Source organism: Topomyia yanbarensis, chromosome 2 (assembly GCF_030247195.1).
Source record: "Topomyia yanbarensis strain Yona2022 chromosome 2, ASM3024719v1, whole genome shotgun sequence".
Taxonomy (NCBI): domain Eukaryota; kingdom Metazoa; phylum Arthropoda; class Insecta; order Diptera; family Culicidae; genus Topomyia; species Topomyia yanbarensis.
The window spans coordinates 417,060,498-417,071,863 of NC_080671.1; the positions used below are offsets into that span (position 1 = coordinate 417,060,498).

The window sequence follows — 11,366 nt, forward strand, 5'->3', positions numbered from 1 at the left end:
TGAAAAGATATGCATTGTGTTAGTATGAATAAAAGTTAAGATATACTAATAAAAGGAAACATAACATGCCGAATAAAGAAAAAAAAGATGCAAAGTGTATAAATCGACCGATCGAAGTGAATGAATGGATCGATATTATTTTTGGAACACATGAGTAGTAGAAAAGCAAACCAATAGAAATTCAACAAAAACAGACTAATGAAGTAGAAGAAAGGAATACAAGTAACACGCAGCATGCTACTTGAACTCGTCTGAGTGCCAGCAAATGATATTTATTTACTAGTAACGACAAATGCATTCTGTTCGGATTTTTTCATGCTATGCTGACCGGGAATGGATGATTCACGTGTGTCGATAAATTAATCGTACCTTAATTTATCCAATCCAATCTTCCCGAATGAATCAAATCCAATGCACGAATTAAACGCCGGAAAAAGTGACCAACGAATCCTGGGAACGATTACCCACCATTCCATCATATACGCCAGTTCTGCATCCATTCCCTGACCCAGCTGTCACAAATACTCAGACGATTAGTACGTGCACTAACACTAATAGGCTTCTACTTTTACATTTCCTTAATTAGCCAGTGCACGATGACGAAGCTGGCCGAGAAATCGACACACAATGACCCACCATTGCGAGCCGTGTCCCCTAACACCGCCAACAACCTGTGCAAAAATGTCCGCAACTACGGCCCACAGATAAAAGCCAATCCACGTCGATCCGCCAGTTGGTCATGCCAGCGTGCACAGGCTAATGGTTGATCGTTGGTTTAGGCTGGTACAAAGTATGAAAAAACTCAAAACATAAAAAGGGCCATAAACCCTCTCGGTCTCCTCGATGCACCACTATCGAGGCGTAGTGCAATAACCATCTTAAAGCAATTTTCTGTAAGAGGCCTTTTAAAAACGAATGCACAAATACGCATGATGTTTGCAATACCGTCAAACCCATCAACCAAGGGAAGGGATGACTAATTTTTAAAAAAAATAGTCCACCTGAAGGCATGGACCTAGGCTGCTAGGACGTAGGGTAGGGGTTTCCGCAAGTGACCGATTCAGGTTCTCGTTAACCCTTTCATGCCCAACTTTTTTCTAGTGCATGTAGGGTTTCAAAACTTTTTTTCCTTGAAAACGGTTGGGTCAAGAAAAACGAAAAGCCAATTTTCATAAAGATAGGTGCTTCCATGGCAGTGCTAGAAGCTGGTCAATTTTTACCTTCTAATGCTCAATACAATTCTCCTAGAATAATTACAATAGTCCAATTACGTGGAAAACGTAGCCAACGACAGTCTAAATTGATAAGTTTTAACAGTTTTCAATAATATTGCACCATAATGAAGGTATATGAAAAAATCATTTTCCGTCGTCAACGTAAACTGTCCCTGGCAACACTGATCCATCGGAATCCAATCAGACTAATTGCAATAACTTCAGTTCTAGAGCTGATCCTTGTAACTGTTAATACTCAAATTAAAGGCAATAATCACATTATTGAGCCTTACTTGTTTTTGTGAGCAAATCTCGTCTCAATCAAAAGTTATAGATGTTTAAAAACGTTGTTGTCCACAAACAACATGGGCATGAATGGGTTAAACACGCATTTGTACAATCACACTTGAAACCGCGCATATACATTCTTAGGCACTAAAAAGTTCACTTGATCACAGGAGCGTTTTTATGTTTGCGAGATCGTGGCTGTAGGTATGCGCGGATGATTGCATTATCGCGCCGAGCTCGAGCGATTGTATGTTAATGGGTATGATCGTGAGGGCTTGTGTGTATAAATTAGATTGAATAACCGTGTGACCACTTACATTTTCGTGTTGCATTTTCGCGCGAACCGCGGTTCTGGGTCTACGGTTCAGATCAAGAAGGAAATGAGTTTCCCCATATCACTAGAGCATCCGGCCATGGCGCCCTGAGATTTCTAAAGGGACGAGTTTGATTTGTTTTTTTTTTTGGCGATGATGGAAGCCTTGAACCTGGGCTGCTAAGACTTAATCGCCGGGACGTTTACAAGTCTGCGAGATCGTGGTCGTAGGTCGTATGCGTGAACGATCACGTTCGCGAGCGGGTTTGTATTGTCACGAAAGACTCGAGCATTTGCATGATATTGGGCGCGTTTTTTATAGCGTGACAGTTTGTATATCGTGTATACTAGCGCGTTTGTAATTTCGCGTAAACTAATACTGCTTATGAGTGCCGCCGAGAAAGAATATGTGTAGGGTGATGAGCCCATTTACGCCATGTTTCTATTATCATCCTACCCATTTGAAGCCGTTGGTTAGAGCAGTGTCTGCCATCTTTGTTCAACACATTGAATCAAATGGTAGCGCAATATTAGGGGCACTCGATTCGAGTTTTCATTGCGCTCAAACACGAGAATTTCACTGTTTTCAGCGCATTTGTGTTATTATATTGGTTCTTAACAACGAAGCAAAGCTGTTGGTATTAATTTTTACGCATTCGAATGATTGTAGGGCGAGAAATTAACGAATTAGTGAGGCACTTTGCTTAGTATGGTGAAAATAGGCACTTTACCCTATGTTAGACTGCTAAGGCGAAGCAAAGAGAAGAGGCAACAACAGGCTTATTGTTCTTCCTATTTTTCTATACTATTCACCGCGGAAAATGTGCAGACAACAAGCGACCATTGTTGCCAGCTACATTTGGCATGATTTCGTTACATGCTAAATATATTTGCACCTCGAAGAATGGGACCTAACTGGAATTTCACAAATCTAAATGCGATTAAAATTAAAATTTTATTTTCAATAATTTCTTTAAAAACAATGTACGTAGCACTGTTATTCCGTGTGATAGCGAGCCTATCTACAAGTTTTATGAACGCTAGCGATTGACGAAGTGACCCAACAGGAGCTGGTTCAATATTCACGTTGGGACTGGATCAAATTAGCGATTTACGCTTCTTCTCCGAGGGCCGAAAATGTGTTTTATTTGCCTGCGTCGTACGGCAACGGATCCATCGTTGTAGTCTTACTTGAACATTTCACTGAATCTTGGGAGCGATGCTTCCTGAAGTCACGATTTTAGGTTGCCTTTTTAATGGTTAATATACGCTTTCGTCTTTGTCTTTCAGTACAAAAACCTTCCGGCATCGGATAACCATTGTCAGGAGTGATGACATTCATTAAAATGCTGAAGGCTTCCGTTTGAGTTAGGAGATCCATTTTTGCCAACTCAGGAGCGAGCTGCTCTGGGGTCAATGTCAGAAAACGAATACGAAGAAGAGCATCGCGAATTGTTGGTAAATTCCGATTAGATGCGGGAACCACTTCCGCTTCTGTCAACTGGCCATTTGTTTTCGATTCTTGACCTTCATTTTTCGAGTTTCCTGCTGCAAAATCTTTCGAAAGGCATAGTTGGTGTTTTAATGCATATTTAGATAATGCCCTGTAACAATCTAATTCGTTATCGATATTTAGATATTCAAAATCTAATATTTCAATAATTGTAGTTAGATCCACCTCCATGAAACTCTCATCGTTCAAGACGTCTTTTGCATTGTTCATTATATAATGCATACATTTATTAACGAAATTCAGCTGGCTATGCAACATTGCAAATTCGTAAATGCGGCATACATTCTGCGGATTAATAGCCGACTGTAGATATGCCAAGCAGTGATCTGTAGCGATTGGAAACATATATTTATCGGCTGCGTAGAACAGTTTGATAGATTCGTCCACCGATCCAACGCTGATCTCATCGGTGTAAATGTATCTATATAGTACGAAAATATCCAGTTAATTAATTTCTCATTACTTTTGACTGCATATTAATTCTTGTTTACAACGATCACAAGATTCTTTCGAAGAAGCGATTTCAATGAATATTACATCCATTTTGGAATGCTGCCAAAAATAATACAAAACACTACACGTTCGTTGTAAACAAGAACAAGGTTCTATCCAGTTGTACTAACTTAAGCAACAGTTCAAAAATCTCCGGTTCGACATCAGGCACGTGAATGGTCTCATCATTGCCGGCTAGATCGCCTCGCAGCATTGCTTGGAATACAGGAGACGCCATGCAGAGTATGAATTTATGGGCCCCAATCATCTTGCAGTTTGTTTCCGGCCCGACCATGAAGTGGCAGTCCATCCATGTTCCGGTTTCCAGTAGATGCATCATTCGAGATTTAAGATTTTTGTTAACCTGCCAATCCTGTTGCAAATCCATCGTCAGCAATGTTTGAATGCAATACTTTAAAAGCGTGGAAACTTTGCTGCGCTATTCTCTTTTGTTTGAACGCCAAGAATACCTGTACGAAAAAAATAAAGCATACACAATGCGAAATATTTAGATAGGATGTCTACTAAGAATGGTAATTTTCCACAAAAAAAAAATACTCAAAAAAGAAAGAGGCAGTCGTCGGTGAAGCCACTCGAAACAACAGTTGATGGAAATACCCCTAAAACTTCGTCGTCAAGCCCTCTTCGTAGCGAATACGGTATTATTGATCTAAACAGATAAATATGGTTCGTTTTGCACGATTCAGCTTTCCAATTCATGCATAATACTGCCGGAGCACAGAGTTACATCTAACACCCCCCTCGTTTTCAGATCATGCAAATATTGGACGATTTACTGCATTGTGTATTCGTACTATTGAAGTATTCCAGAAATTCCGAACCTCTGAAATTGATATCTGAGCGCCCCCCCCCCTCTCCCCAAATAGTGTAACGGGAACAAACATTTCATCAAACTCGATAGAATACACTATCGTTGTTTGCGTATCGTCTTCGGAGGTGCAAGCAGTCGAATAATAAATATGTATAAAATGCGGTAAACGAACAATTTTTGTTAAAATCAACGCACGCAAAACCGTTTACGCTCTTTTGAAAAATTGCTCTTGTATCAAAATATTGCAATTTGCCAGAGAAAATCATGGAGATTCATAAACTGTGCACAACTGCAATATTTTGTACGATTCGGCGACGGTTATTTTTTGTGGTCTCGTGGAATCCCTCAATATTAACGACGAATTTCGCGCTAAATCTTATTCAGAGTTAGCAGCACCCTCTCAGATGTTAATAAAATTTTCTGTACATGAAGACTTTGTCACAAAAAGCCACTTTGCATATTTTGTTTTTCCAAAAATTATCTAGACTGTCTTTCGAAAAGTCACAATCTTTTTTTACAAATCCTGCAAAAAAATATTCTAGCAACGTTTTTTACAAAATTAGTCAAATTTTTTTATAAATTTGAAATGAATTGAAAAAATTCTCTACCTACCATCAAAAATTCAAGTTGGGCACTTTCAAGGAAAAAAAGTTATTTGAAAAAAACTTTTCCTTGTCCAAATTGATTTTTTTTTCCGTGTATTCCTATCGAAAACTAAACCAATGAAAGTCCTAATCATCTCGGAATCCAATGAAACTCAGTTTGTGAGAAGATATTGTCTAACTGAGCAACTAAGCATATTTTTATTAATCAAGAATCCCGTTAAAAAGAGTTAATGTCATTAAACAAATATTCCATTATTACTTGTTTAGTTCTGAGAAAGGATCGGGGAAAGAAATAACCACCACAACATTATGTATTGACTTTTACATCATTATTTATTTATTTTTATATTTAGACAAATCCCCGGAATAATCTCTCTTTTCGATTAGTAAGCCAGAAAGACAAAGACAGATTTCTAAGTTGGTCTTAGAAAAGTTCTTCGTCGATGCAACATTCAAATATTTTAGTAGGAATCCAGAATGCAGATCTTGCAACTTTTATATTAATTCATTCATTTAATATGGCTCGATTGCGCGAGCTTACAATTGTCTTTTGAAAGTAAAATGAATCATAAAACTACATTGAGCGCAGTTTACCAGTGCGTGCGGAGCTTCTTTTCTGCGGCAGTAAAACATTGCTATATTTCCCTCTAAGGAGAAAAAATTGGGTAAGCACCAAAATTTTTCACTAGGGCGATAAGTTACGATAGTAAAGCATTTCCAAGGCGTCCAGCCAGAGGGTGATTCGGATCACTTCCTTGGTTGTCAGGTGGTCACTTCGTCCATACTTGCTTCTGTCTTGGAGAATGTTGATTTCTTTGATTTGTTTTTTTTTTCGATTTTTACATTACGGTCGTCAAACCTTTTTTCTCGTATCCTGTCTCATCGTTGGTGCTGCTGCTTGTTGCTTCAAATGCACTGGATTAAGTTATGTATATTCCAGTATTTGTTGATAGTTTGAAGATGTTGAAGCATTGTTTATTTTTGTTGTAATAGAGGCTTTTTTCTTAATTAAACCTGCGCAGAGTTCTTCGCAGTGTGTAGATTTTTCACTCTATTGATACTTGGGGAACTGATTGTCATAAGTACACAGCGTTGTTTGAGATCAGGTAAACTAGGTCACGAAGCAAGGAATAGGATACTACAACGACATTCGCACCAATTGAACACCGTTTGCTTGAATCTGGGAATTTTGGGGTCTTAAAATACTTGAAATACTTGGGATACTTGGAATATTTGGATTCTTGGGAATACTTGGAATTTTGGCAACTAGCAGTTGGGAAATTGGATTCTGAGATGAATGTGACTTTCGTTGGGGAGGTTTTGATAAAAATTCACTGAAAAAAATTCAGTTTGAACAAGGAAATTTTATTTTAGATGCCTTTTTTTCCTAGAAAGTGCCCAACGTGAATTTTTGACGGCAGGTACACGGTAATCAGAACAAACTTTATTATAACTATGAAGTACGCATTTTGATGGGAAACTGGGACTACCCACCAAATGAATATATTGTTTTTACTCTCTTTTGTGTAAACAGAATGTACGTCAGAATCTACATACTTTCTACTCCACACAACAAAGTAAAAAATGCATAATTTTGACTCTTTCAACAAACTGTAAAATGGGTAATTTATACTCATGCCTGCGAAGTTAAATGTATGGTTTTTACTTTCTTGAAAAAATAAAAAATACCTATTTCTTACTTCTTAGAAGAAGTCAGTAATGCGTAAAGTAACAAAAATCACATTAATTTTTATTCTAATTTATTTAAATACAAACAATATTTAGAGGTCATACCATGTTGAACTTCCTTAAACGGTACGGCGGTACGCCTTCAAGAATCGAGCTCAAATATAAAACATTTTTTTCAAATCTGACTCTGAATCATTACTGGGTTTCATGCATTTCGAATCTAAAAAAGAGGAAACTTGATATTTTAAAGAAACTAATAAGAAAGAAGTATACGTACCATAGCATTATTATACGATTTATTATGAGGTTTGGAATGTTCGTCTATATTTCTCTGCCTTCGATAAATAATCGCGAAAGTGAACAAGAAGCATTATTTGCAATACGAACACTTATTTGAAAATGGCCCCACGTCGAAGTGTAAATTTTCTTTACTCTGTGAGATATACTTTTTACGCATTTTTCTTCGCCATTGACATTCTCGAAAATGCGTTAAACATACTTTTCGTTCATAACTAAAATCGATACACTTTTTGACGTATAAATGGCATTCTCAAAAATGCGTGAAATATAATCATAAAATAGATAGTCTAGATTTACCGTGTAGGGAATATAATTACCTATCTTGCAACATCATTTCATCCACATCAAATATACGGCTTTTTTGTAAAACGACTTTAAATTTTTTAAATCGATTCGTTTTCAGTGAAGGAATCGATGAAGAATTTTTTCAATATTTTTATTCAAAAATTTGACTAATTTTGTGAAAATCACTGCTACAACATTTTTTGTAGGATTTGTCATTTTTGGACCATAGCCATTTAAAAAAAGGTAAAAAAAGCTTGACCCTTTTCAAACAGCCTAGATCATTTTTGGAAAAACAAAGTATACAAAGTGGCTTTTTGTGACAAAGTTCACATGTACAGAAAGTTTCGTTAAAGTCTGAGAGGGTGCTACCAAAATTTATTCGAGTTGGCGCGAAATTCGTCTAACTCAACCCCTGAGATTCGTGGAATACCGGACTACATGTGCCTGTAAATGATCTCTAATTTTTTTAAATAAATTCCTAGTAGTTGATTGCTCTTTATGTTGTCTATTGACGAATTAAACCTCGAAGGGTCCACTGGCTTCGACATTTTCGGTCTAAAGCTCACCCGCTTTTCACAAACTCAGTGACCCTGCTTCAGTTTACACCGCAGAACTAGCTGCTTATCAGCATACCCTAGGAGTAATTGACACATTACCCACAGATCATTACTTCATCCGGTTCTGCATTACTGAAGTCCTCAGCACTAATAGTACCGATAAAATACCGGTACTGTAATATTTTTGTCAAGAAAGAAACTGCAGAGCGAAATAAAACGTTACTGGTATACTCAATCAATAGTCTAATCTCGCCCAAAGCAATTGCACTGTTATCGCTATCCATGAAGCAAGCAATCAATGTCTACCGCTGTGTTGCTTATTCACTGCACAAACAGTACAGCATCGTAATCCCGGCTGCGCAGTGAAATGTGAGAGCCACAGAAGTACAAAGTGCCTCTACTACGAGAACTACCACTGCGATTGACTTTTAAATAACTTGTACCGTGCAGAGCCCATCCACCGATAGGCCTCCATTTACCGATCAATTTGACGACGAAATTGGTTTGACTCGAATATTGCACGGAATTTAGAAATTATTAATAAAGTGAAATATAGAAATAGTACGTAGAACATCAATATAATATACACTTTCATTATTCATCTTTTCATATTTTTCCAAATAATTATATTTGAATGCTGTATTAAATCCGTTGCCATTTTACCGCTTTTTTCTCTTAACTCAAAGTCAACTTTTAATAAAACTATGCAAGGACAATATTTCTAAGTGAATTATACACAAACCGAATGAACAAAGTCTGCAACACATGTTTGGACCTAATTTGTCGTTAATAAAAAAATTATAAACCTAGAATTTTCGGCAAATGGATATCAATTACTTGTAGTGATCGGTGAATGGCACTCTAGAATTGTTGGGCTTTTCGGCTTTTTTGCACTGTCTTCCAATTCATTTACAAAGTTGCGTATTTTTTCTTGATAGTTGATTTAATATTCTAGTTGAAAACGAAGATCGAATTGAAATGCCTTTTAACATTGTTTTTTAAAGAGCGTTGGAAGTAGAAATCGCTGTTAATTGATCGGTAGATGGGTCTTGTACGGTACATCTGGTGCGTAATGTTGAACTGATCGCGTTCGGAAGTTCAGCAACACGGCATCGAATACAACAATGAAACGTTGTTCCAATATTCCCACATAAAGGGATGATGAAATCGGCAAACGTCTACACGATTTTGCACCGCGCACTAACTCGGAGTTCGTTAAAGAAAGCATATCTAAATACGGACAAATATATTTCTATCAGTGTTCGTGTTGTGAGAATGCAGGCGACTAAACATGTTCCTTCTTACCTAATTTTGATTTCAAATCACATATAATAAAAAAATAAAAATGAATGCAAGCATGACTTAGACCACAAACTTTCAAAATATTCTGGTTATTTTCTTGTGAACTATTTCACGAAGTTCGGAACTTTATTCATAAATCCATTCAATCCTCGTGAACTAATTCATAATCTCTAAAATATTAGCCACTATCCAACATCCGTGCTCGTGAAATAGTTCACAAAATCATCAAATATTATTCGTGTATTCGTGAACTGGTTCATGATTCCTAATATATTAGTTACGATCCAGTACCCGTACCCGTGAAATAGTTCACAAAATCATGAAATATTATTCATGTATTTGTGAACTGGATCATGATACCTAGTATAATAGTCACAACTTACCATTCGTTTTCGTGAAATAGTTCACGAAATCATGAAATATTATTTATGTATTCGTGAACTGGTTCATGATTCCTAACATATTAGTCACAATCCAATATCCGTGCTCGTGAAATAGTTCACGAAATCATGAAATATTATTTATGTATTCGTGAACTGGTTCATGATACCTAGTACATGATTTAAAATCTATTCCGCGTGCTGGTGATATTTAGGAGCTGTCCCCAATCATTTACAATTTCATGCAAAATGGTAATGAAATTTTTCCGTCAACTCTTTCACAAGATTTGGAGTATTATTCGTGGAATCATTTTTAATGTAGAATACATTTAAGCTTTCAATATAGGGGTCCCGTTTCAAAATATCGGCTGCGGCACCGCGTCAGATTTTGAACGTTAATAACTTTTATCATACTTAACAGAATGATTTGATTTTTAGGCCAATTTGTTGAAAATATGTTCCTCTATGCTGTATTAAAATTTTAAGTATGTATAACATGCACTAATAACAAAAAATTGTGTTTTGAAAAATCTTTCGAAAACGACTCGGAAAAGTGAAAATTTTCAGCCCATCCCGCACAGAGCCGTCAAAATGGTGGACCAACCGAACAATAAAATAATGAAAAGTTTATATATAGGTCCACTACATGTTTGTTTTATGATTATTCGTATTTGGTTGCTTGACGAGAGCAGTTAGTGGGGGAAAGACGGCATACTCCTTTGGTTAGGCCATTAGAAGCCGGACGGAAAGGAAAGGCTCACGCACGGCACGAGAACGAGCGAGAAAGCGATAGTAGTGCATATTAGCGCGATTATATAAATATCTGTCGGTCGGTTTTTCTCATTCGTATTCGTTCAAGTACTAGCAAGCAGCCAGTCCACCGAAGTAAAGCAGTTGGCAATGACGACGGTCCGAAAAAGTGCCCCAGCTACTGGTGACTCATCGGAACTGTCGCCCTGCAAGAATTTCGCCCCAACTAAAGGGCAACTAATCTGTAGGCTATCGTTCCAGCGTCTATATAAGAAATACGATGTGTGGAACGAAAGAAAGAGAATTTAAATTATCCTCTCTCGCTCGTTTTCGTGCACTGCTTTTCCATTCCTTTCTGCTGCTAATACCATCATAACTTAAACGAATGTGCATGTTCCCCCACCATCTCATGGCCAGTGTTGCCACAATTGCATGTTGCTATTACACTTTGAATTATTTTATCGATCCTCTCTAGTATTGATAAAATATAGAACGTGCAAAGTACACTAGTCGCATGCTTTTATTCGAACTTTTTGGCAGCCTCCGTTGATTAACTGCATAAATCGATTTGTTTGTGCAGCTCCTTGCTAGTAGCAAACTAAATAGCCTTTATCAGCGCTAACAAATAACACAAAAGAATTTAAATTTGTGAAAATATTTTCCTTCCTTCTTTTCAAATCTGTAACATTCTTTGAAAATATTGTTTGAATGTTGTTATTGAAAAACTGAACATGCAAGTTTGCTAGCACTGGCCACTACATTGAAGGCGATGGAAAGACAGAATATTCGTTTTGGTTATGCTAGTATTGGTAGCCGAACGGAAAGGAAAGGCGCAGGAATGGAACG

General features: G+C 37.2%; 2 protein-coding genes across 4 annotated transcripts in view; both read right to left on the reverse strand.

Annotated features, from left to right (window-relative positions):
• Positions 1-11,366, reverse strand: part of LOC131685173 (spectrin beta chain, non-erythrocytic 1) — a 418,083-nt gene that overhangs the window by 214,264 nt on the left and 192,453 nt on the right. The gene's annotated exons all lie outside the window — the stretch shown is intronic.
• Positions 99-4,670, reverse strand: LOC131685182 (BTB/POZ domain-containing protein 6-B-like). Its single transcript, XM_058968720.1, has 2 exons — positions 3,952-4,670; positions 99-3,749 (listed from the first exon to the last, which is right to left on the reverse strand). The coding sequence occupies exons 1-2, from the start codon at positions 4,206-4,208 to the stop codon at positions 3,056-3,058; spliced, it is 951 nt and encodes a 316-aa protein (XP_058824703.1). The 5' UTR covers positions 4,209-4,670; the 3' UTR covers positions 99-3,055.